Source organism: Vulpes vulpes, chromosome 9 (assembly GCF_048418805.1).
Source record: "Vulpes vulpes isolate BD-2025 chromosome 9, VulVul3, whole genome shotgun sequence".
NCBI classification, from domain to species: Eukaryota; Metazoa; Chordata; class Mammalia; order Carnivora; family Canidae; genus Vulpes; species Vulpes vulpes.
In genome coordinates, this window is record NC_132788.1 from 39,792,252 (window position 1) to 39,819,652 (window position 27,401).

General features: G+C 40.1%; 1 protein-coding gene across 18 annotated transcripts in view; it reads left to right on the forward strand.

Moving 5' to 3' along the window:
* The window catches only part of WASF3 (WASP family member 3), a 134,124-nt gene extending 108,686 nt beyond the window's left edge, over positions 1 to 25,438 (forward strand). For 9 of the 18 annotated variants that reach the window (XM_072719859.1, XM_072719866.1, XM_072719865.1 and 6 more), the window contains 7 exons: positions 2,755 to 2,889; positions 5,212 to 5,365; positions 8,693 to 8,810; positions 16,305 to 16,471; positions 17,271 to 17,537; positions 19,360 to 19,727; positions 21,997 to 25,438. In XM_072719859.1, the coding sequence (XP_072575960.1) occupies positions 2,755 to 2,889; positions 5,212 to 5,365; positions 8,693 to 8,810; positions 16,305 to 16,471; positions 17,271 to 17,537; positions 19,360 to 19,727; positions 21,997 to 22,154 (1,367 nt within the window). In that variant the 3' untranslated portion in view covers positions 22,155 to 25,438. Of the gene's footprint in view, positions 1 to 2,754; positions 2,890 to 5,211; positions 5,366 to 8,692; positions 8,811 to 13,119; positions 13,296 to 16,304; positions 16,472 to 17,270; positions 17,538 to 19,359; positions 19,728 to 21,996 lie in introns of all 18 variants that reach the window. The other 9 variants (XM_072719857.1, XM_072719856.1, XM_072719854.1 and 6 more) reach the window with 1 other exon arrangement.
* Positions 25,439 to 27,401: the final 1,963 nt, after the last annotated feature.

The window sequence follows — 27,401 nt, forward strand, 5'->3', positions numbered from 1 at the left end:
CTAGAGTTTTGTTTCATCTCTTTCCACCATTTACTAGCCATGAGATTTGGACAGATCACCTTTTGATGGTCAGGTTAGTCATTGGGAAAATGAAAACAGACTTGCTGTTGACCTTATGAACTGGTGCATTCATGGAACAGGCATTTGTCGGGAGACATTGTTCTAGGGCTGGGCTGCAGCACTAAACAGATAGGCATCATTCTCACTCACAGTTTGCCATGTTGTGAGTTAGAGCAAACAGTTTGGAAAGTGGGAATCAGAGCACTGTATAAATTGTAAAGCACTGGAAAGCATCATGGTGATTCTTACTTTAAATCTTCTATCCACAAAATTTAGGTTCTCTTTGAATTTGAGTGATAAGTTGGTAGAAATGCAAATAAGAGGTAGGTTTACACATAGACCTTACACCCTTCACAAAAATTAACTCAAAATGGAACATAGACCCAAATATAAAACGATAAAACTCCTGGAAGGTAGCATAGAAAATCTAGATGACCTTGGGAATGATGATGGCTTTTATTTTTTTTATTTTTTTTATTTTTTTTTAAAGATTTACTTATTCATTCATTCAGAGAGAGCGAAGAGAGAGGCAGAGACACAGGCGGAGGGAGAAGCAGGCTCCATGCAAGGAGCCCGACGTGGGACTCGATCCCAGGTCCCCAGGATCACACCCCAGGCCGCAGGCGGCGCCAAACTGCTGCACCACCGGGGCTGCCCGATGATGGCTTTTTAGATACAACACCAAAGAAAGGCACTTCAATGAAAGAAACAATTGATAGGCTGGACTTCATTAAAATGAAAAACTTGGGCTCTTTGAAAGATACTGTCAATAGAGTAAGACAGACCACAGACTGGGAGAAGACATTTACAGAAGACATGATCTGATAAAAGGCTGTTATCCATAATATACCAAGACCTCTTAAAATTCATTACTAAGAACATTAACAACCTGATTTAAAAATGGGCAAAAGACCTCAACAGACATCTCACCAAAGGAGGTGTACAGATGGCAGCACAGAGCATATGAAAAGATATTTAACATCATCTGTCATCAGAGAAATGCAAATTAAAATGAGATAACCACTTCATACCTTTTAGAATGGCTAAAATCCAGAAAACCAGTAACACCCAAGTGGTGATGAGCGTGTAGAGCAACAGGAACTCTCATATGTTGCTGGTGGGAATGCAAAACAGTGTAGCCACTTTGGAAGACAGTTTGTTTCTTGTAAAAATAAACATACTCTTATCAAACAATCTGGCAGTCTTGCTCCTTGGTATTTACCCAGATGAGTTGAAAACTCATGTCCACATAGAAACCTGCACACAGGTGTTTATTCATCACAACACCAGTCAAACACTGGAAGCAGCAAAGATGTCCTTCAGTAGATGAATCATTAAGTTTTGGTACATTCAGACAGTGGGACGCTATTCAGCGCTAAAAAGAAACAAGCTGTCTTGCCATGAAAAAACATCAAGGAACCTGAAGTGCTTATTACTAAGTGAATATAATTAATTGTAATTAATTATGATTTCTACTGTGTGACATTCTAGGAAAGGCAAAAACTATGGAGACAGTAAAAAAATCAGCGGTTGCCAGGAGTTGAGTGGTGGTGGGGGGTGGGTGGGTGTGCAAGATAAATAGGTGCAGCATTTTAGGTCCACCTAAAGGATTTTTAGGTCAATGAAACTATTTTGTATGATACTATAATGGGGGATACATGTCTTTATATGTATGTCCAAATCCATAGAATATATAACATCAAGAGTGAACCGGAAGTAAGCAAAACTTTGGGTGTAATGATGTGTTGATGCAGGTTTATCAGTTATAACAAATGCATCCCTCTGGTGTATGATATTGACAGTGGGGTAGGCTGTGTGTGGCGGAGCAAGGAGTACATGGGAACTTTCTGTGCTTTCTGCTCAATTTTAATGCTATGAACTGGAAACTGTCCTAAAGAGTAAAGTCTATTTTTTAAAAAGTGGTTCTCTCTGGCAGAGGAGATAAGATGAAGGTGTGCCTTGTACTCTCAGGATAGATAGTTATTAAATGTTTATTGAATGAATAAAGGAATGATGTTAGGATTTGGAAATTCACACAGATCCTTACTCCTCTCTTTTTAAAAATGTTTTTTTATTACATTTTTAGAAAAGTGGGAGTAGTTATGTCTGGCACTCACAAGAATCCATATTGAAAAATTTAACTCAGAATACAAAATATTGATTTTTAGAGAGTGCCAGAGTCAGCACTATATACTTAGATTTCAAAATGTGGATTAGAACAATTTCATGCCATTAGAGAGTGTTAGGTACAATGTGAGATATCTAATGTTTCTGATTGTGAATGAAGCAAAATCTTAAATTTGGAAATGATTTATTTAATTATCTTGGGAAGTAAAAGGAAGGTTAAGGTCCCAAGATTCTATTTATACATAGAGCATACAAAATGAGAGTAATTTTTTCTTAAAGAAGTTTAATGGGAAACAACTCGCAGGGTGGCTTATGTAGCAATTAAATGAAAAGTCTTTACTCTCTGGGGTATTTTAAAACTATACAACTTCAGGTCAATTTCAGATATCTGTTATTATCCACACTGCATTTTCAAAAGTTCTAAAGGCCTTTGACTGTGACACTTTATTTTTATAGTCATTTGCACAAAATCCCACGTGTTGACAGTAATCGGCATTGGTGAGAACGTGTGAAGGCTGCCTCAGCACTTCTTAACAGATGGCCTTCTCCATTCATTTTCTTCTTTAGGCAAACATGCTGAAGACATATTTGGTGAGCTGTTTAATGAGGCTAACAACTTCTACATCAGAGCAAATTCTCTTCAAGACAGAATTGATCGCCTTGCTGTCAAAGTTACCCAGCTGGATTCAACAGTGGAAGAGGGTAGGTAATTGCATGAGAGCAATGAGCTAGAAGTGATGTTGACAAGATGGTAGTAATTAATTGCGGTGTAATCACTGCTTTTTCCTTGGGGTGGTGTGCTGATATTTCATGTTGTCCTTTTCTAGAAGAATATTGGTGGGGGGTGGAGCCCCCAACATTGGTTTAGTTAGTAATTTAAAAAGTCTTATCTACCTCATACATGCTATCCATACTTGCTTTTTAAAAAATAGACACATATTGTATTTGTTTTAAAGGATTCTTTGAATGTTCCTGGTCTTAGAAACCCTAGTTGAAGTCATTGGGAATTATTTCAAAGATACTTTTTTGCCTAAAAAAATCACAGAATCACTCCAAAACGTGGTCCAGCTATGAGGGAGGGTGGTACATACCCAGCATGACTGAGTGAAGGCGTCCACCTGCTGCTCTTGTTGGGGTCCATGCCAGTAAATAATCATGGTGATTCTTGACTTAACATCTCAACAAATAGCATTTACTGAAGGCCTTTAGGCATCATGGTTGTAAAATAAAGTTAATATGGTAAGCACCATGTGGGTAACTGATAATCATTTTGAGGCCATACCCCTGAAATTGTGACAGTTTCAATAAAATTCAAATCCAGCAGTTCCTTTTTAAAGATTTCACTTTCTGTATCTTTTGTTTTTTGTTTGTTTTTTTTTTTTATGATAGTCACAGAGAGAGAGAGAGAGAGGCAGAGACACAGGCAGAGGGAGAAGCAGGCTCCATGCACCGGGAGCCCCATGTGGGATTCGATCCCGGGTCTCCAGGATCGCGCCCTGGGCCAAAGGCAGGCGCCGAACCGCTGCGCCACCCAGGGATCCCTCTTTTGAATGAGAAACTGAAATTGGGCTGGAAAAAAATCTCCAAAAAGAGTACAGGATATGGCATTTCATATTTATTTGAGAAAAATTTTCAGATTAACCATTATTTTTACCTTTATATAGTGGTAGTAAAGATTTCTCTTGTTGCACTAAACTGATCTTTGTATCTGATTTTTTACTAGACTTACCATAGTAGTATTAATAAAAAAAAAAATGGAAGTTTTAGTTTTTTTAAATGTAATGTTTTAGGAAATTCATCCCTCATCATCTAAAAAATGTTTACTCATGATCAGATCTTTTTCAAAGGTCAATATTAAATTAATGAATTAGAAATGTAATAAAAATGTAGAGCATTGAAATTCTAATATCAATTATGAACATTTTTTAATCTGATTTTTAAAATTGATGTCATTTGAAAAAAGTAAAACTGTGGGTAGCTATTTGGTCTATTCAGATAAGGCATTTTAACATCTCTAGCCAGTCATTCACTTTTCAAATTGGTACCACAAATGATTTTTTGTATTTATTCATCTTCCTTCAGTTTTGTTGTGGAATCTTGCAATTGGCATAACAGTGATAGACCTTGAGCTGGAAAATGTTAATCTGTACATTAAAGTTAATAAGATTTCACAGTGTATCTCATATCCTTAAAATTCTTTTTCCAGTCAAGATTTACCTGATGATACTCTTTGGCATGGATTTTATAGTAGAAGAAACATTTGACCAACTTAGGAAATCTGTTTTATTCTGGGTCTTCATTTTTTTGCTGGGTGATCTTGGAAGGGTCGCTTAATACCCAACTGACTCTTGGCTTCAATGGTCAAGTGGGTTAGTGGGCCAGGTTGCCCATTTCAAAAGGTTCATGTCAAAGTTAGATAAGTTAATACATGAAATGTAAAGTGTTCAAACAGACAAAAATATAATCAGCCCTGATTTTCTCACCCCTAAGTGTAGTTTATATGCTGCTACTTTATTCCTAGGACTATACACACTTTGAAAAGCCTTGCCGTCTTTCCTTCGTGTTAACATCAGGAAAACTTCATGTGTTTTTTTACATTTGTATACCTTTTGCAGACATATTTCCTACACATACTACAATTCAACTGGTATTAACTGAATGTGTTTTTCCTCTAGGATACCCAAACCTTTGTATTTACATTCCTGTTATACTCAACTAGATTCCTGTGTGGTTTCTGAAAAATGCTATTATAAAGAATGATGCTCTAATACTAGGTTCAAAGAAATAATTAGATCACTACAGAAGAAAACACATGATTTGTTTTCATTTTATAGAGATAGCTGTTACTTATAAGAGGAAAGGAATTCACATGCTATTTAAGCATGGTTTTAAATGAACAATAAAAACATGATTTTGTTCTAGAATCATAAATTCTATTTATGATTGTGTCTTAAATAAGATTTATTTTTAAACAGTTAAAAATATTTCTATGTAACTCAACCTGGGCACTTTTTTTCTAAATAGTGTCACTACAGGATATCAACATGAAAAAAGCTTTCAAAAGTTCCACAGTTCAAGACCAGCAGGTGGTTTCAAAGAACAGCATTCCTAATCCTGTTGCTGATATTTACAACCAGAGTGATAAGCCACCTCCTCTGAATATTCTTACACCATACAGGTATGGCTTCATGCATTCCCAGTGCCTTTTTATTCTAGATAAACTAAGAGAGAAGGACAGTGCTGTGAAAGTATTTTCTTCAAACTTTGAAAATAATTGGGATTATTACATATGATCGAATTAGTTACCGGTATAGAATTGTTAAAAGTTTAATATTTTAAAATAGAGATAATCTCACCAAGAAAAGTGTGAGCTCTGATGTTAGCTTTTGTAGATAACTGTAGTAGATACCTACAAAAGTAGGTATCTAAGTGTAGATATCTGAAGTAGTAGTGGGCACATTGCAGAATATTGTGTGTGGGTATGTTCCATATTCATATTCAGAGTCCATTTTAAAGGAACTGATAATTCATTTATCATGCAGTAGAATACCTGTCTCAGCATTTCACCACTGCAGAGACATTTGTTATTTAATTCAGAAAAACGTATGCTGCAGCAGTAGGAGTTTTTACAGTGAATAATATAGTCAGCAAATCAACCTGTTACTGTAAAATGGTAGGACACATTATCACCACCAAACTTCCCAGAAAAAGAATGGAAAATCAAGTGTGTAAAAAATTAATATTAAGAAACCAAAAAATGCTTTTTAAAAACACCTCTTCTACTTCTTACCACATTAAGCATTTTCTTTCCATATTTTGTCACCTTCTTTCCCGTCTCCCTTTTCCATATACCTTCTCGTTGTCCTTCATTGTGCTGCTTGTTCTGCTCTAGCCTTTGTCTCCCTGGTAAACTTGTTCCTTCAGCCTCTGATGAGCACAGGCTATAGTGGAGGGTGGCCCTCATGGCCTCCAGGACCAGCTCTGCTGGGTGACAGATCCCCTTTACCATTCAGTGGGTTCTCTGCTTCCAGTGCCACTATCTTGGACCTTTGGTCCTTCTCGGGGAGTACCCAGAGGTTTTTTTTGGTCTGAATTCCTGTTCCTTCTCAGAGTCCAAAAGGAGATGCTTAGACCCATCCTCTACTGCAACTCTGCTAGTAAAGCTGCAGTTCCACCTGCATCCCTTTCTTTCAGCAGGGACAGAAAGATTATCTCAAAAAATGTGATAGAAATCCCATGGAGACTGTGATGGGAAAGGGCCAGAGAGCCACCGTTTTCTCTGAAACTAATATGCTTTTCTAGAAGTTTTAGCACACTCCTCTAAAAATCCATGATATGTATGAACCCTAGTATTGTCAGCCTTGTGTTTTAACTTGTGATTTTGCTTTCATTCAGTAGGCATTTTGGGGGAGCAATTTCAGTTTTACTTAGCAGTGAAAGCCACAAGGGCAGGCCTGTTAAAACTTTCCTAAGACACCTCACTGGATATTCTGTTCTAAAGGAAAAAGCCTAGAAAACTCAGTGGACCACTTATATTTGATGAATCAAGAGCATGATTAGATACTTTTGATAGAAAAATTTTAACTGTATAATGTACAAATTGACTCTCATATATAGTGTATGTGTATATTCAGTTTTATGGAAAATAAAAATGTCTTTGACTTTTAATAGTATGTTTAAGAATAACAGTGCCAGGTGGCCCCAGTGGCGCAGCAGTTTAGTGCCGCCTGCAGCCCGGGTGTGATTCTGGAGACCTGGGTTCCCTGCATGTAGCCTGCTTCTCCCTCTGCCTGTGTCTCTGCCTCTCTCTGTGTGTGTCTCAATAAATAAATAAAATCTTAAAAAAAAAAAAAAAAGAATAACAGTGCCAACTCAAATGTATTTTTTGATAATAAAATAGTATTTGAGGTATATAAAACACTAAAGACAGGGTTAATATATGAGCATTACAACATGACCAGAAAATGAAGTATTTAGTTGCTAGCAGCACAGGACATTGCTGCTTATATTCTTATGGCAAGATTAATGTTTGTTTACTTACAGAGCTTCTGCCTTCATTAGAGTATTAGCTCCCTCTTTTTTTTTTTTTTTTTAAGTGTGCATTTTATACGTCTTAAATTCTGTGGCAAGTTACTACGAGCTTTTTTGAATCTTCAATCTGTATGGAAGGCCTAGTATCTTAGGGAGACTGTATTTTTCACAGTAATGTTATTAATACAGTCTCTATAATACAGGTCTCATATCAGTTAGGAAACTTGGAAAGGAAGGATTTCAAGTAATCAAAGATTAAAGTGTAAAGCAGATTACCATGGTTGGTGATTTTCAGACATTGGGATGGGCCAGAGGAGCCCCTCTGAGAACTTGGGCCTTAGTTTGTGATGATGAGCAACTCACCAGAACGTGGCCTGGCAGGAACTTCAGGGACCGGCAGGCAGGATTTTTCTCTGGACTCATTCAGTTAGTTTTCTTCGACTGTTTGAGCATAACCTCTTTCTTAAACTCACTTCACTGTGCCTCATTTCATTTTGCTTTTCTCTGTGCCTCACATGACTTGTTGAAACACTGATTTGAAAGGTAAATATTCTGCTTCCTCATGAAGGTAATCTACTGGCCAGATACTTATTAAAGCATTAGTAGTAAAGAGTGTTTCCTTCCTTCATGTCGTGATTCTTTTGAGCTTTGCTATTGATTTATATTACAACTTGGGATTTGTAGTGGTTTCATAATAGATGAATAACTTCTACAAATGCTTGAAATATTCTTTAGACCACAGTAATTGTAGCAGGACTTGAAAGTGAAATGCCGTGAGTGAATTCTCTTTGTGGGCTATTTCCACTTTTGTCACTCTTCTACACTATGAACATTTTGCTTCTTTGCAAATTGAATTTATAGAGGTTCGGTCAACCTGATAAAAAGGGACAGTGTACTTATTCATTTTTATCCTAATAATATTGACATTCCAGAGTAGAGGTGAAAAAAAAATATATATATTAAATAAAATCTTAAATAATAAATAAAATCTATTCTACCCAAGAATAGATGTAGAATATAAAAAGTGGTGTATTCTACCCAAATCTTAAATAATAAATAAAATCTACCCAAGAATAGATGTAGAATATAAAAAGTGGTGTATTCTACCCATACACCAAGATTCTACCCATCTCTGTGTATGGCCTCTGTTAGAATAAGCAAAACATTTCCTGAAATAATTGAGGTATCAGATATTCTTGTTTACAAGCCATATTGTGATTTTGAGGCACTTCTCTGTACTTAAATCTGAATTGGTAAGAGTACTTTTTATATGATTATTCTAGAAAAAGGTGCTGTTCGTACATGTTCACCTTTTTCAAATAAGGAGCTCAGAGAGACTTAATGCGTAGGACAGTCAAAATGCCCTATACAGATGTTATCATCTCATGAGTTAAAATTAAGTGAATCTTCACCCCACGTGAAAATATCTAACAGCCTTCTCTCCTCCTCCGACTTATAAAACATTGATTTACAGAGATGATAAAAAGGATGGGCTGAAGTTCTACACTGATCCTTCCTATTTCTTTGACCTCTGGAAAGAAAAAATGCTGCAGGACACAGAAGACAAAAGGAAGGAGAAGAGGCGTCAAAAGGTAAGAAATTAGACTTAACCTACTGAGAACTAATTCTCCAGAGGCAAATATTTGCTAAGGCTTTTGTATGTGTACTGTATTTTTAAAAATGAGCTTGCTTGACAAATCTTGGAGTGCTTTTGTTAAGACAGAATTCTTGGCATGTTGTGGGTTAGTGACCTTCAAATGTTTGGAGGCATCTAGATGTACTGGCCCCATAGAAGTGACAGTTTGGGGTGGAAGAGAATTTGAGATTTGAAAATAAGATTTAAGAAATGGAACATGGAAACAGTTTGCAGACTGCAAGTATGAGATATTCCCACTGAAGTCCAGGAAAGCATTCCAGAGGTTGGTTATTCATGCTGTCTCTTTGTGCTGTGGGTAGGGAGATGAATGGGGGAAATCTTGGAATTACTGCTGAGTGTTGAAATGGAAATTATTCAGGTGAAGAAAGTATAAAGTATTTAAGTGAAGAAAAGGAAGATCTTAATCCCTTGATTGGAAAAGAAACAGATACCTAAACAGCCCATTGGTCCCCACACCTTTTTATATTAACAGGGTTTTAAGAATATTTTTCTTTAAAATATGCTGTCCTTTTAAATGGTCTTCTAGGTTTCCCTTCTCAGTGATATTTTTGGCGAAAATATCTAATTTTTTCAGCACTGTTCTTCAGAGGAAAAAAGTCTTAGTCTATGGATGATTATCGTGTCTTCAAAATTATACCATTTCCTTGGCTGTTTTGTCTCATTACACATTCCTCCAACGCATAAAATTCTGATAAGAACTTCTTATTCACTTATATAATAATGTTTCTTGAATGCCTTCTAAATGCTGGATAAACAGTGGTGAGAAAGGATTATCACCGTCACAGGGAGATTACAATGTATTGGGGGAAACAAACATTAAGTAATCATGCAGCCCACTGGAACTCCTAAAGAGGCAAAGAAATTTGAAAAGTCTAGTACAAATCTGCTTTTATTATGTAGTAATAGAAAATGAGGCTAGACAGCCTTCATTTCCCAGGATTTCAGAAAGGCAGGTTACTTTAAATTTGGAACTGAAAGGTCTCTCTGAAGGAAAAATTACTTTATAAAATTGAGAGATGAGAAATCCATTGTTTCTGAACTTGGTTTCATTAGTTTGCTGGTTTAAAAACATTTTTATAATGATGCAAATAAATATGGAGTGGTAAGAGTGTAGTTACAGTGCCTAGTAAGTGTTGTGAAGGAACAGTGGATGAGATGACAAGAGGGGAATGACAGTGTAAATGAAGTGGAGTTCATTCATTCAGAGTTCCAACAGTGGGGAGTTAGAAGTCAGCTAAGCAGAGTGTGTTTGGCGCATGCGCGCACATGAGTGAGGTGCTAGAGGAGTGAGGGGGTAAAGGGGGTGTGGGGTGCTTCAGAATCAAGGAACATTTGAAGTAGAAGCAGCCAGGATCATCCCGGGCTAGGAGACAGTTGGGCACGTTCTGGGGACTTTAATGTAAGCCAGTGTATTTGGAGGATAGATACATCACTGTTAATACTTAGTCATAGTTGGTTTGTGTGTGTGTGTGTGTGTGTGTGTGTGTGTGTGTGTGTGGTGTGCATGACGATGGGTCATTTTGGAGGCTGAACCACTGTAATGAATGTTGCAGATAATCATAACACTTAATCTTTAAATACGTCAGCATACGTCTCTTAAAAGTTACGTCAGCATACATCTCTTAAAAGTAAGGGTGACAGTTACTGATTAATTTAGTACAGTGGTTTAAAAAATCAGGTCGTGTATTGAAATCCATTGAAGTCTCCCTCCTTTTGGTTTCTACAAGTATACAGACAATACATGCTGGTTGTAAAACACTCACATTACACTGAAGTAAATGCATTCATTTAGAAAATTTGGGGATAAGTTTCTCCCTTCCCCAGCTATCACCAGTCACTAGTAACGATTCAGTGTGCACATTTTTAGACATTGTAAGCATTCATAAACACATGTATACACATTTCACAAAGTACTTTCATATGCATAGAGTTGTACTACACATGACTTATACACACACATGCAGACATATACATATATTGACATAATTAAAGATGTTCTTCATTCTTTTTAATAGTGTAGTGTTCCAAAGTGTGCACGCTACATAAACTATTTACCCAATACTGTATTAGGACGTGCTTAGGTTGTCTGAATAGTTGCTTAACAGTACTGTAATACTACTTTACTCACATGCAGTTATTTCTTCTGGGTAAACTTCTAGAAGACAAGTAGGAGTTTTATTTTTTGAAAGATACCATTATATTGCCCCTGACCATTAAAAGACTACGAACCAGGCTTTTACACTCTTAACAGACTTCTTCCAGATGTAGATATCATTATTTTTTTTGATGTGCTCATCCCTCCCTCTAAAAAAAAAAAAAACTCTAAAAAAAAAAATCTAATATGCATTACCAACCTTTTTGTATCTTTATTAACCATTTATGTATGTTCTGTAAATTCCATGTTCACATCCTCTGCCAGTACATCCCCCAGGCCTCCAGAATCCCTCTGTCGACAGCTTGGCTTCATCCTGGCACACTGTGAGCCATCAGCCATCCTGTCACAGGACCTGCCCCGGCAGCTTCCTGACTGGTGGCCCTGCCTTCTCTCTCTTAATCTGTTCTCCACAACCGAGAGGGATCTTCTGAAATGCCTCCTCCGTGTGTCAGCCTCTCCCTTCTCACCTGCCAGTCGTTTCCATTGCTCTTGAGATAAAGAACAACACTCCCTGCTTTTAAGGTCCTGCCTACCTTTCAGGTCTCAGGAACCATTTGCCCTAGTTCCCCATTTACCTTCTTTCATTCCTCCTGCTGTGCTGCTGTCGCCCTCAGAGTGGATGCACAGTCTCTGCCCTCTGGCCATACACCTGGCCCCTACTCCTTTGCAGAATTAACGCCAGCTCACACGACAGATCTTGTCTCAGTCATTCCAGGACACTCCCTGACTCCCAGATGAGGCAGCATTTGGTGTATGATGCATTTATGCTTTACCATATTTTACAACTGTAGATGTATTTGTGTGATCTTGTGGGCCTCCCCCACTGGATTGCAAGCTCTGTGAAGGCAAATTCCTTGTCTTCTTTGTTTGTGTGCTGTCTGTATCATCAGCACCTGACACGGTGTCTGAGACAGTGAGCACCATATGCTCACCTGGATCTGATCACTAAGTTAGCATTTGTTTTTTTTTTTTTAATAAATTTATTTTTTATTGGTGTTCAATTTGTCAGCATACAGAATAACACCCAGTGCTCATCCCGTCAAGTGCCCACCTCAGTGCCCGCCACCCTGTCACCCCCATCCCCCACCCACCTCCCCTAGTTCATTTCCCAGAGTTAGGAGTCTCTCATATTCTGTCTCCCTTTCTGATATTTCCCACTTATTTTTTCTCCTTTCCCCTTTATTCCCTTTCACTATTTTTTATATTCCCCAAATGAATGAGACCTTATAATGTTTGTCCTTCTCCGATTCACTTATTTTACTCAGCATAATACCCTCCAGTTCCATCCACGTCGAAGCAAATGGTGGGTAAAAGTTAGCATTTGTGATGTGTACCCTGTGTAAAGCCACATGCAGAGGTACTTTAACAGGAGCACAGTTCAAAACATAGTTCTCATCTTCAAAGACCATAACATCTTATGGGAAGTACAGGAAGCATACATACATAGAAATAACTGTCTTCATCTTTAAAGAAACACCTATGTAGGACCCAAGTTTTTCATGGATACATTTTTGATGGCAAAGTAGGGCTGGAGCAAGAATGATTCTTTGTATGAGGAGGTAAGTTCTTATGTTTTCGTTTTGTGTTAAGCTAGTTGCAGGATTAAATATTCTGTATAGTCTTTTGGAAACTTATAATAGAGTATTGGAGTTATTTTGTGAAAGATGATTGCATATGAACAATTCAATCAAAATTGTGTAGTGGTAGGGCATGATCTGCCTGTATCTCAGATATTCATCTATATAATGCAGATCTGAAAGATCTAGTACATTTAAAACAAGCTAAAAAACTTAGTAAGGTGTGAATTCTCTACTAGAAATGATGATAAGCGATTCCTGTAATTAGCTGCAGTAGAGTAGCTTCTATTTATTTAGGTTAAATAGTTAACTATCAGTTACTTCTCCTGGGTCTGTGTCGGGTAAGAGAATATATACTGTGTTAGAATTTTCTTAACATTAGTGTGATCTGAAATGGAAATGTCTCTTGTCTGCATGCCGGGCTTGTTTCCCGTGCATTACAACTGCATTTAACCTGCTCTTTTCCTTTCCCTTCTGTCTCGGCATGCTTGCTTTCTCTTCCTGGACATCAGGAGCAAAAGCGTATAGATGGCACAACCCGGGAGGTGAAAAAGGTTAGGAAGGCCAGAAACAGGCGCCAGGAATGGAGTATGATGGCATATGACAAAGAGCTTAGACCCGACAACAGACTGTCTCAGAGTGTGTACCACGGAGCATCTTCCGAGGGATCCCTGTCCCCAGACACTAGGTGTGTGTGTGCGTGTGTTGTAGCAAAGCCTCTGCGTAGTACTTGGTTTTATTATATGTTGGAAACGCACCAGTGGCTTTGGTGTTTACATGGCCCACGATATGTTTCAAAAAATTTCCTTAAAAATTAATTCTGTTTATTTTTTTTTGATTTTTGAAATAACCCTTTAAAGCAGTTTCATTTTGTGGGTTACTTTGTATGATTTTCCACTGCTCTGAGTTTATTGTTCCATTAATATAGATTAGTGTTTTTAACACTGATGCTAAATTTGGACTGAGTAACTGCCAGTGATTTACATTTTTATTTTAATAATCATTTAATTCTTTCTCTCCCTCTTTAGCTTAGAATGTTGAATTTCCTTTGCCACTTGATCTAAAGATAATGAGCAGGTGGTAATTGATGTGCATAAGACAGAACTTTGTTCTTCTTTTTGGTAACCTTTTCTAAGAGTGATGAGCAAAAGAGACACGCCAGTTTACTAATCTTATGTATTCTAATTTCAGGAGAAGAATTCTGTTGGAGTTACTTTAAGAATTTGTAAGCATTTAAGTAAAAATATTCTTTGCAGGTGCAAATTATGTGGTCACTAAGTCACATTTATTGTAAAAGGGATTCATGGAACGACAGAAACTCACTAGTCAGTTTGTACTTCTGGTTTAGTTTCCTAGTTCTGCTTTTGTAAGGCCTCGGCCTTCCACTTGCCAGAAGCCCCAGAGTCTTCCATCAGCATTTCAGAATTTGAATAGAGAATTCTAATGTGACTCAAGGATGTTTCAAAAACAGCAACAACCTGGACCTATTTGTGTCCTTTTTTCTTAATTTTTATCTCTATAGCCTGGGTGTCTAGCATAGACTCTGCACACAGCAGATACTTCGTATTTAATAGTTACCCAGCCCAGAGAGGCTGTTAGTCATTTGTTGGCTATGACTGGAGGCAAGTTCTAGGCAGTTTTTCTGTACCAGCTGCTGTCTGCTCAGTCCTAGGGAATTACTGGAGCTGTAACTGAGTGTTTGCCTCGGGTTTGAATCTCTACATCCATTTATTTCCATAAGAAAAAAGCAATGATGATTCAGGTTTGCTCACAGGCCTAGGAATGAGGAAGGGTACTTGAATATGATAGATAGCACCTAGGGTGTTTTTTGTTTTTTTGTTTTCCAACTACTTTGATTATGACTATTTACTCATGTAAAACATATACTTTATTTGATAATATTCCATATATACTCTTATTTCAGTAGCTACAGATGGAAAAATGATGTTCTAAAATCTCTCAATTGAATGATCACTATTCATCCTAGCATCTGAGATTCACTTGTTCTGTGTTGGGTATAAAATTGATGATTACTGAGATTTTTAGTATTCTGCCTTTGTATTTCTGTTGTTTAGATATATCTTCATTTCTCTGGTTTTTCAGAAGGCAATTTCTATTTCCCATGGCCTCTTAATGTCAGCGTGCACCAGATAATAGATTAAAATTCATTATTGTACTTGAATTCTATCCCTTAATTTAGAAACTTCACTTTTTTCTTATTATAAAATAAGATGAACTTCTTATATTTGGAAATTACAGAGAAAAATTAAAATACTGTCCATAATCCTATTATCCAGAGAAACCACTGTTAGCATTTTAGTGTATTTCTTCTTTGGTCTTTTTTTCTGTACATGTATATATTTTTCTTTTACTAAGTTGGAATCATGCTCTATGTTTCCTATCTTTTGGCCTTTGTTATTTCATATTTATGTTTTAAGTATTTCTTAGAAACATGGTTTTTAATGGATGTATGGGAGACAGCTGAGTTAAATATCAGATTTCATGGCGTGTATGTGATCTGTTCATGTAAGTAATCTGATTTAACCCAGCCCATATAAATAAAACCTAACCATGAAATTTTCCTCTCTCTGTAGATCAGGAATGGTTTGGTTGTAAACATGAATTTAGGATGAGAATTAACATGCTTGCCTACTGCTCTCTCTCACCATTATCAGGTGGTGTGATACCTCCAGTCCAGGTGTCCCTGAATTTGTCCTGTCCTGCACCCCAGGCTTTCTGATTGCCCACCTGTCTCCCCACAAGACTCTGGGGGAGTCTTGGTTCTCCCACTGTGTCTCCATTGCCTGCACTTTTTTCTTTTTCCATGTGGTCTTCACTCTTAGCAATTCTCCATTCTGTGCCAGATAATCAGTGCCGATCATGACACTTCAGGATCATCCCACTCGTCTCCACGTTTGCACAGCATCTTCTGTGGCTGACTGCTACCTTCCCTCAGGAGTCTCTGTCCCCCAGCAGGCCTCTGACTCGGCACCTCTCCTTCAGCCCTCTGGTGACTCCCCTCAACTGTGCAGCCCCTCTCTAGCCCACCCTGCACCAGAGCCCTGCCCTCTAGAACTCTCCTATTGAGTACTCACCACCTGCTCCTTATTCCCTCCTCCATCTGGTCTTCCTTCTTTGGCTCCTCTGGGGCTCCATCACAAAGCTGTTTTATGAAGGTAGCACTCTGAGTCATGCCATGGCCTTTACAGTTTCCAGCTCCTCATCTCATCAGAAGCATTCTATATTTTGCTAGATAATTTCATTTCCTTGAGGAAGTGTACATACCATCTGTTGACATGGGTATACACACAGAGTCAAGTACACGTTACCAGTGACTTCAGAGTTTTAGGTATTTACGTTTTTCAAATATGCTCAATCTAAAGCCGGTTAGGTTCTTCCCCCATTAAAAATATTTTAACTCCCTTGCATAGTTTGTATAGTGAGAGTACCTACTCATATGCACACTGTAATCTAGAATTTATACTGCAATTAAGGAGGAAAAAACGGGTTATCAGTTATTATTAACCTGCAATCAGGGAAGGAAAAAAAAAAGCAGCCTCTTACTCTGCAGGACGCTTTTCTCTGCCATGTGATGCTCCAGGTAGAGAAGCTACCGTCTGAGTTTCAAAGATGGAAACTCAGTTGGTGTCTTCCCCGTCCCCCACCTCCCCAATGTGTGTTTGCCTCTTTCCTCCAGAGAGAGAGACACAAGCTGACCCCTCACAGAAGCCAGCAAATACATGTGAGAAGAGTAAGGACCAGAAGAGAGGAGTGGGAGAGGAGGAAAATGGGCATTGAGTTCATGAGTGACGCCAAGGAGCTGGTGCAGGCAGGGGGCACCACCGAGGACACGGTGCCCAGAGGGTTCGTCATGTTGCTCTCTTGGCCTCAGCCTCAGCTTTCCTGCCCTGCTTTGGCTGTCCTGACAGGATGCACAGCCCCTCTTCTGATCTGATCCCACGAGTCTGGGGAGCTGGGCCTGGGCCAGGGCCCTGCTGCCGCCACCCTCACCAGGCCTGGCTGCCACACCGGCCCCTGCGTCTTTCCAGCTTCTCTGCTCATCTAACACCACCTCTCCATCCCTTCTAGACCTTCACGCTCCACCATGCAAAGAAAAGAAGCCCTTTCCACCTTGCACCGCCTTCTTTCTCTTTTGGCTAAACACAGCCCTTCTGTTTAAGAAAACTATAACCCACTATATTGCCTTCTTGATTTCTTCTCTTCTTGCTGTTCATATTTGTCCAGTTCACCTGCCATTCTATACTTTCTAATTATATGCTGTCAGTTCCGTTGCCACTGAAATCCTCTGTCTTAGGTGCTGTGTTTTAATTAAACAGAATTTGCCTTGTAGCCTTCTCTCTTAGAAAAAAGCACGCTGAAATATTGCAGAAATGGGGCTCTGCTGTGTCCTGCTTGCCAATCTGTCTGACTTACCACAAAGTGGTGACTCTGAAGCCATGTAACACTGGGGCTTGCAGCTAAAGTAGTAATTATATTGTTGCTTGGAAGCTTTGATGGGGGCTGGACCTAGTCCATAGTAAAGGAAATCAGTGTGTCATTTCTGTATGTTGGCAAAGTTATTTGAATAGATGCTTATGCCTGCTGGGGAGAATCTTTTTAACTGAATTTGAATTTTCTTCCACTCCTCTTTCCTGACCATCAGGTCACATGCATCGGATGTCACAGATTATTCTTACCCGGCAACTCCCAACCACTCTCTGCACCCGCAGCCCGTGACCCCTTCTTACGCAGCCGGGGACGCGCCACCGCATGGGCCGGCAACCCAGGCCCCAGAGCATGAGTACCGACCCCCCTCGGCCTCGGCGAGGCACATGGCCCTAAACAGACCCCAGCAGCCACCGCCGCCACCCCCACCACAGGCCGCAGAGGGGTCCCAGGCCTCCGCACCCATGGCGCCAGCAGACTACGGGTAACTCAGACTGCCTGTGCTTTACTGCTGCTTGCTCTTGTGTTGGAGTTTGCTATATGTGATCTAAAAATTTTAACTGACTAATCATACCTTAAGGGCCAGATGTGGCCAAGGATGACTGGATGTAGATACTACCAGTTATGACCAATTCTATGTTAAAATATTCAGTGTCATGCTGCTCCCCTTTTTATTACAGTTGGATCTTAGGTTTGGATCTATATTCATGTATACACACTCCCTTCCTACGTACTTTAGGGTGTGTTCAAGTGCGTTGCTAAGCCAAAGTGTTGAGAAAAGATGAAACGCTGATTTTGAGAACCTGTCCCAAACCCTCAAGATTCTGTGTGTCCTGGGTGAACCACAGAGAGTTCCTATCATGAGAAAACTGTCCAGTGCAGCTCCCCATGTACCCCTACCTAGAACTTGGGCCCTGTAGTCAGTCCCCTTTCTTGATCTCTTGGTGCTCAGATAGCCTTCTCCAACCAGGTCCTTTAGTTTTCTGTCACTTGAGTAAAATTCAAACACCTCCTAAAGAAAGATCCTTATGATCAAGTATTTATTAATTTAAGCACTCACTTTTATTTTGGTAGGCTGTCTTTTGCCCTCTTTTCTGGCTTAACCATAATCTTTAAAGCATTAGCCCCTCAGAGACAGTACCCAGGAAAGTTGAATGTGTGTTTCCATTAATATGTATCATCTTCAGTCCAGAGCAGCGTGTTTCACCTAAATGTATGTCCCTCTACCCTCAGAGGGTTCTCGTCCATCACTTCTCATTAACAGTCCCCAGAGTGTGTTCTGAGGCTCTAACCTAAGGGTCAGGCAAACAGAGGGTCTGTGGCCCAGTTGGCTTGGAAAACCGTTAGCTAAGTAGGATTCAGTGGACTTCTTAGGTGTAGGACATTTCAGAGATTTTATTTTTTTTTTGAGATTTTAATATTCTAATGGGCACTGTGGGCTTAAAGAATTTCTGTGGGGATGAGGTATAAAATACAGAATTTTCCAAATCTAACTGGTCACCGAACCCTTGTAAAACAAGTTTGTAAGCCATCCACCTTCAAGATGCCCGATATGAAGGACAGATTTGAATTTGAATTGCTATTCATAACCTTTATTTTATTTCTTTTTTAAAAGATTTTATTTATTTATTCATGAGAGACATAGAGAGAGAGAGGCAAAGACCCAGGCTGAGGGAGAAGCAGGCTCCATGCAGGGAGTCCGATGTGGGACTTGATCCCAGATCCCAAGATCACACCTTGGGCCAAAGGCAGATGCTCAACCGCTGAGCCACCCAGGTGTCCCTATTCATAACCTTTATAGTCAGCTGTTTTATTCTAGCCTTCCACAAAAAGTTACTTTTTTTAAAAAGACTGATTTATTTATTTGAGAAGGAGAGAGTGAACGGGGATGGGGGAGGGGATGGACAGAGGGAGGAGGAGAGAGAGAATCCCAAGCAGATTCCGAGCTGAGCATGGAGCCACATGTGGGGGCTCAATCTCAGGACCCTGAGATTACCACATGAGCTGAAATCAAGAGTGGGATGCTTAACTGACTGAGCCACCACATGCCCCAAAAGTTACTTTTTGAATGATTTTCCTTCTGGTTCATTTGAGTAGATGAACTGAATTTCATCATAATGGATAATGTAGACCTGTAAAAATAACTGACATGAAGTCTGGCTATTTGCATCCTGCAGTGTTTTAAGTTCAGAGGACAGTATATATATTGTGTTTGGAGGAGGACCCCGAATAAGACATGTTAGACCCTCAGAAGATGTGACTCTCTTGCTGTTTTAGTGACTCTGTGTGTTTCATCTCTTTATTAGGATGCTGCCAGCACAGATAATTGAATATTACAACCCCTCAGGACCTCCTCCTCCTCCACCACCCCCCATGATTCCTTCAGCACAAACTGCTTTCGTCAGCCCCCTACAGATCCCCATGCAGCCCCCCTTCCCTGCCTCGGCGGGCTCGTCCTACACGGCTCCTCCTCACCCTCCCACCACTGGGCTCGTGGTCACAGCCCCGCCACCACCAGGCCCACCGCCTCCTCCACCAGGCCCTCCTGGCGCAGGCTCTTCTCGCTCCTCCTCTCCAATGCATGCCCCACCTGCAGCTGAGGCAAAGCGCCAGGAGACAGCACAGCCACCCATAAGTGATGCCCGAAGCGATCTTCTCGCTGCCATTCGAATGGGTAAGTGAGCATCTCAAACAGTCTTCCTTTTAGAAATCTAGAGACTTCCTTATGGCTCTAACCAGCTTCCAGCCTATAATAGTCAAATGACTATTCTCTCCACTGAACTATTTTTTAGGATAGGGTTAAAGAACACTTAATTTTGTTTTTTAACAGTAGACCTGTTTTTGCCAGTTTAAGATAAACGTACAATAGTAAAGAATTGAGAATTCAGGAAAGCTTTACTTGACTAGAAATAGATAACAAAAATGATCATTGATTAATCGGATCTTTTCTCTGCATTCTAGTCTGAAGATAACTGTATAAATGAAAGAAAGTGAGCTCGTATCAATGATTGAGGTATTTTTAAAAAGCTAAGCTATATCCTAGACTCTCCATATTTTTAGCTTGATGTGCTAATAAGCTAGTAAGTTCCTCAACATTTATTTAGCAGCAAAATTCTTTTGTCGGGTAAAGTCCTACACCGAACCCCAGAACATGAGACATACAGAAATAGAGATCTCTGGTCAAATCAGGATGGATAACCCAGATACTCACCCGTTTTGGCATCCCCTCAGCACCACACACTAACCGTCTGTTCCACACCATTTGTTCTCAGCCCCAAGGCATTGCTTAGGCTGGCTGAGGGTCACTGACAGCGTGTGCAGATGTCCTAGGAGCTCCTCATTCAGTGGGGAGCTGTGCCATCTCTTGGTCACAGGCTTGTTGTTTCCTTTTGGAAGGGACTGAGAAGGGAGCTTGGCTTGCAGCATCACTGACGTCCTTCACAGGACAGCTGGGACATTACTGCCTCTACTTTTTTGCTTGAGTGCCCACAAATCAGACCTGATTGTGGCACACAAGCCCAGCCTTCTCGTATATCTTCAACGTCATCAACACACTTTGATTTTGTCAAGAAAAGAAGTCCCAAAGCTATATGACCTCATTGATAATAAATTTAGGGTCATAATAATAGCACACTGTTTTTGTTTTTTGATACCTGTGAGCCCCATCCAATAAGAGTGATAACATAACCAGGATCTAATCATGAGGAAACCTCTAAGCCCACATCAAGGGTCAATCTGTAAAAGAGCTGCCTGTGTTCTTAAAAAATGTCAAGGTCAGAAAACACAAAGACTAAAGAGCTGCCCAGATTAAGGGACATTGATGAAAGGTGACAATCAATCATGTTCCCATGTTGCATCCAAAGCCTGGTGGAAAACTTTCTCCTGTTATTAAGGCTACTAGCAAAATTTAAATAAAATATGTAGAATAGGTGGTAGTATTGTATCTATGCCAACAGTCTGATTTTGATTACTGTTTTTTATGAATTATACATGAATTATTTTAGGGGCAAAGGGACATTATCTGTTACTTATTCTCAGGTGGTCCAGAAATAAAAGTGTGTGTGTATAAGCAAGAATGATAGAGAAAGGTTGCTAAAACCAAGTGGTCGGATGTTATCAGTTGGGGGATCTGGGTGTAGGTTTTATGAGGATGTTTCTCTACTAGTCTTTCTTTTTTAGGGGGAAGGGGCAAAGGGAGAGAGAGAATCTTAAGCAGGCTCCATGCCCAGCACCCAGCCTGACTTGAGGCTCTATCCCATAACCCTGAGATCATAACCTGAGCTAAAATCAGGAGTCAGACACTTAACCACCCAGGTGCCTCATTTTTCTCCTAGTCCTATAGGGAGGGACTCTGTGAATATGAAATTGTTTCAAAAGAAAAAGTTAAAGAATTAACACATTGAATCATCTTTATAACCCACTGTTACTTAAAAGGAAGTAGACTATTGTATTTTGTGTTCATTTTTAGCAGTAATTGGTGAAACAAAGATGTCTGTCACCTCTCTGCACTAGCCAAAAGCTATTAATGTAAAATGCTGCTTTCTAAGCCTTTGGATTACAGCTATGCCCACGAAATGTTCATGATAGAAATGTTCCATGTTTATACAGTCCAACATGGTAGCCACTAGGCACAATAAATTTACTCTTAGCCATATGTAGTGGTTACCATAATGTAAGGTGCAGCTCCAGAATTTTCTTTCATGATGTTCATTTGCGCTGAAAAATCTAAGTTTTTTGTATTTTAACAATTATTATAAATAGTGTTATGACTTTGAGTGCCTTTTTTTTTTTTTTGTCCTGAAACTTCTGTTTCCCAAGCTTTTCTCACTTCAGGTTTCCAAAACATTTTAACTTTGGTGTCAGCCAGGGGGGAGAAATGCTAAATAGACTTAGTAATTTTCCTTAACTTGGGATTTAATTTAATTCTACTCTTGTATCCCCAGGGATTCAGCTGAAAAAGGTACAAGAACAGCGTGAGCAAGAGGCCAAGCGTGAGCCAGTTGGGAATGATGTGGCCACAATTCTGTCCAGACGCATCGCCGTCGAGTACAGCGATTCTGACGATGACTCAGAGTTTGACGAGAACGACTGGTCCGACTGAGGCGGCATGCTGACGAGGCCGGGTGCCACCGGGAGACCATGTGTCAGAAACGTGTTGAAAATTTTCAGTGGTCTCAGCACCCACATAGTGGTATTATAATCCTGTAGCTTAGCAACTTTTGTATTAATAATGTGATATTGCTTTTGCACATCCAAAAATTCTGGGTTTTTTCAGTATTTACTGTGTAATACTTAAGTGCCACTAAACATAGCAAAATCGTGCTGCACCTGAGGAGATATGCTGTAACTATTGCATTGTCCTGACACAGCATCTTGCTTCCTTTTTCTCGGCCCTGAAAGTACTTCGTGCCGTTTGGGTTTCCCCTTCTTGATCGCTACAATTCCCCAGACTTGCTGTGTGTGTGTGCAGCTGCCTGGTGTTAGCTCTTCTGCAAGATTAATGACCGTGTGTCAGAGTGATGTCTTCCGATCAGTCAGTGATAGCGTTTCACCCATTTTGTTTGTTTGTTCCAAATGTGTTGCACAAGAAGTTGGTTCTAGAGGGAAAGGTTGCACAAGAAGTTGGTTCTGGAGGGAAAGATGGAACACATACAGAGAGTCAAACGTTTCTGCTTTCCACCCTGGCTTGGCGGCCCCTGTGTAAGTTGGAGGCGATCTCGCTTCCTCGCACTCTTGTAAAATGTGGAATCGGAGGGGCCCGTTACAGGCGGGTTCCCTGTGGCGTGCACTTGGTCCATGCTGGTTGATGATTCCTCCGAGACAGTCCAGTAGCTCCGCAGTGATGACAGTGAAGAACAGGAAGAGATATTCCCTTTCCTCCAGGGGCCATCAGGGCCCACACTGCAAATACTTGGCTACCCTTGGAGTTTTGGGCGCCAGCCGGCCAGGCCAATGCAGACATGGCAGGCCCAGGGTGGGGGGGTAGGGCGGGGGGAGTGTGTCTGGGGTTGCATCACCACCACCTTTCCTGGAGCTGCCATAGCCTCACTTAGGCCCATGGAGTGCCTGGCTCCTCTCTGGGGGTGGTGGGGTGGGGGTGTACCACCTCCCGGTACAGAGGAGCCACCCCCTCTGCCCTGTCCCCACCTTGCCCAGAGCCGCTGAGGCCTCTGTTAGGGCCCCTGTTAGGCCCTTGGAGTGGTCCTGGCTCCTTGGCCTGCTCCTGAGAGCGCCTCCCACGGCACCTTGATCCACCTGATCTGAATTTTAAAAGCGTAGATTTTAGGTGAAAGTAGATGCTGACAGCTATTCGCTTCTCCTGGTGCTGTGGCCAGATTAGGGATCCATCACCCAAGTAGGGCCTTGGCCCTACTCCTAGAAGCACACGGTTCTCTTTTCTCATGTTGTCGTTGGCACATTAAATTTTAAGAAGTACCTCAGATTAGATTAGACATGTAGCTGTACCAGATCACTTTCCTTTCACCTTAGCTCTTGCTGCTGTTCCGCCCCCAAGGAACTGGAGAGCCCCACAGGGTTGATCTTCCTGGTGACAGCAGACCACTGGAAAACTCACGGATGGCAGCTTTTCTCTTATGATTTTGGATGAAGGGTAACTGCTTGTTTAGAACAAATAAATGCCCCCAGGCTTCGATTATAGATAGGACTTCACAGGTATACTAAGACACTTTACTTACTAGGGATTCTTACCATATGCAGCATTTCAGACGGATGGCAGTTATTGGTGACTCTGTCATGATGAAGGAGTCTTTAGCTCAAGATAGAGTTGTCTGGTTCATGGTAGTTGCCGAAATAGGACCATGACCAATGGATTTTTGGTAATGAGTCCTCCTGAGGACTTCAGCGGCGCCCCTAAACCATGTCCGTGTGTCCCCCAAGTGGACATTTATTGGGCTTGTGGGCAGTCATCATATAAAGCCCATATATAAGGTTCTAATTACCTAGATTTTGAAACTCTGAAAAGCCTAATATCTGCATCCCCTTCCCAAGACCATGCTTCTTATATCAGGTTATCTGAGTCTTTTCAGCTGTACTAGCTGTTTTGGCACATGCTTCTCGAGTTTCTGTTTCTTAGAGCTAGTCACCATAATTTTGTTGAATATAAGCAGTAATTACTAATGAACTTTTAAATTTCTCTCTGATTTCTCTCCCTTTTTTCTTTTTTCAGCATAAAGGCCTACTGTGTTGGCATTATTCTTGGGACTTTCACCATTTGTAGTTTGAGTTTGTCTTTACTACAGTATTTTGTTTTTGTTGTTACTTTTGGATTAGGAATTACTCGTTATAATTCTAGAACTTTATTTGGTAATGCTTCTTTGTTTTTTATGTCCCTTCTGTTCTCAGGATGAAGAGAACACATAAAGCTACTATCCATGTCAGGATTTCTTCTATTTATATCGTATTACAATAAAATTACTGGCACTTTATTCATAAATATTCATAAGCCTATTAATTATTAGTTGTCTTCCTGTAGGTTAATCAACAAGTTATTTTCAACTTGATTTTCTGACTAGTGAAAAAGCTTTTGCCCTAATGTGTTGCGTAGCCTTTAAAAGAATGGAGAAGGACTAAAACTCAATTTAGATTATTTTTGCAGTATTTTCTCAGCAAATCTGATTTATTCTAAAATTTAAATCCAGACTTTTTCTAATGTGCTATATTACATGAAAAGGAAAAAGTGAATATTTTGGATTTTCAGTTTTCATTTTCAAAAAGTGTTTACCAAAACGAATGGAGAAAAATATTTAAAAACATATTTCATATTAATGAATTTTGCATTTTAAAGTAGTACTTCTATATTATGAGGTTATTTTAAATTGCCCTCCATTCCCCCCCCATGCATATTTTAGATTTCTTACAAGCTTTTTTCTCATGTTATAGATTAGGTAGAAGGGATGAGAAGGTTACTCGGTATCACACATTAGCTACACAGACATAACGTGATTGGTTTTCTATTGTCAGCCCCAAACCATGAGATTTGGTACACTTATGTTTCTCTTTAGTGAATGTATATGGTTAGAAAATTAACATTTTCATTTCAGTAAATTTTTAGAATATCAAAATCTTTTCTGAGCATCAAGTGGCTAGGTTGTGAAAGTTTTGTAATAATTTGCAACTGGAATACATGATACGTTTTAATCCATTAAAGATTAGTGGGAATGTATCAGCCAGAGTAGCAAGTAATTTTTGTTTTATAAATCAGAGTATCTGTCACCTTGCAGTATTACCAATGCTGTTGTAAATTGAACTTAAAGTGGTATTAAAAAAAAAAACACCTCCTGTTAAACAATTTTTATCTGTTTGTATATCTTACTATAGATTATGTACAAGTAACATCTAAATAAAATTACACTTTTAACCCTAAAAGGTTTTGCTCCTTGATAACAGTGTTGTATGTTTAACCTTTTTTTGGAATGGAGAAGTTGAGGGTTGGGTGGAGTTTTTAATTAGCATTTTCATCACTAGATAGCAAAAGATACCACTCGGATTTCCATTTAAATTTCTACATGTGTTTTGCATATCCAAGAATTCAGACTGGATCCTGGGAGCAACCTGGGAAGCACTGGCATAGTTAGAAAAAGGCATTTTGGGAGCGGGAAGCTACATGCTCAGTCAGGTAAAGCGTCTTGGCCACATCTAGTTTCAATAATAGTGATGAACACCCTGCACCATTTACTTATGGGATGCTTTCATTCAGTCCTTATGATACCTTTTTAAAATAGACCTCTCTTTCACATATGAGCAAACTAGCATGAAGTTAAGTTGTTGGTCAGGGACCTCAGTTGACATTGAACTCACTTCAATGCAACTGTGCATTTGGGGGGCAATGGGAATTGAGTCAGGGAGGTAAGTGTGGCCACGTTTGGGAAAGTAGGCTGGAGTGAGCTTCCAGAACAGCTGCCTCTGGGTTGCCCATGCCTGCCATGTCTACCTCCTACAACATGCATCCCCCGGTGTCCTAGCTAGGTCTCCCTGCAGCCTCCCCACTGGACGATATGTTTGGTGTATACTGTCTGCATCTTTGTATCCCAAGAGCATGTGCCCAATCTGCTAGACAGTGAGCAGCCCCGTGTTGAATGGCTAGGCGAATGGATGGATATCTGAGTTACTTTTTTTTTTTTAACCAAAAAATGAATTGTGTGCAACTTAAAAAAAAAATGAGATACTTTACCAGGTAACCTGTATTTCCCCTTTATTATTACTTGTTATTTCACAAATAGGTCCCACTTTATTTGGGTGTATTTCCTACCAGACTGAACGTAGTGAGGGGCTTCTTATTTACTCATATATGCTATATATCAGGCACAGTGCCTGGCACTTAATAGGTATTGGTAAATATTTATAGAGTGGTCATTGTTTGTAAGGCAAAGGGGGAGGCTTCTTCATCAATAAATATGTGAAGTCCCTGGGCAGCCCTGGTGGCTCCAGTTTAGCGCCTCCTTTAGCCCAGGACGTGATCCTGGAGACCCGGGATCGAGTCCCACGTTGGGCTTCCTGCATGGAGCCTGCTCCTCCCTCTGCCTGTGTCTCAGCCTCTCTCTCTCTCTCTGTCTGTGTCTCTCATGAATAAATAAAATCTTAAAAAAAAAAAAAAGTGAAGTCCCAAGAAGAGCTTGAATGCATTAGTAGGTGTAAAGCACCTAGGATAGTGCCTGACACTTAGCAAACACTCTGAATGTTAGCCGTTAACTATCGTCTGCAACTCACTTGAAGGAGGTGGAGGAACAGGCCAGTCTCTGCCCTCATGGAAGCTTCTTGTCTAAAGAGAAATATGGACTTTGAATATTGTCAAGTAATTTTAGATCATTTGCATGTGCTTTTATGGGGCCGGTGTGAGGAATGCTCAATCTCGTCTGTGGACCAAGGCAAACTGAGGTCTAAGAACAAACAGGAACGAGAGATTGAGGGAAGGGAAAGGAGTTTCTCAATAGCAGGAATAGCATTTGCCTCCCCTAAGGTGGGAAAGACAGTATGGAGTAATAAGCAGAACAAAGTATTAGTGAAATGGAAGAAGCGGGAGGAAGTGGGATGTCATGAGACCATGTGCAAAAGTGGTAGACCCCTTCCAGTGCCCAGCACTCAGGATAGAGGGAGGTTTTTGAGCCAACAAACACAACCACAGCTGCAGAAAATTTCTTCCTATTTGCAGCCTGTTGGTTATTTATTGATCTTGACGGCCTCGGTCCTTGGACTAAAGGTGTATTTAGAAAGTACCTTATTGCCCAGCTGCTCCAGCCCCCTAGAGACAGAAATGGGGAAACACTTGCACTGCTTGGGGCTCTAACCTCGGTGTCTTAGCTCGAGTTTCAAACTGTGGTCCTTCGGTTCA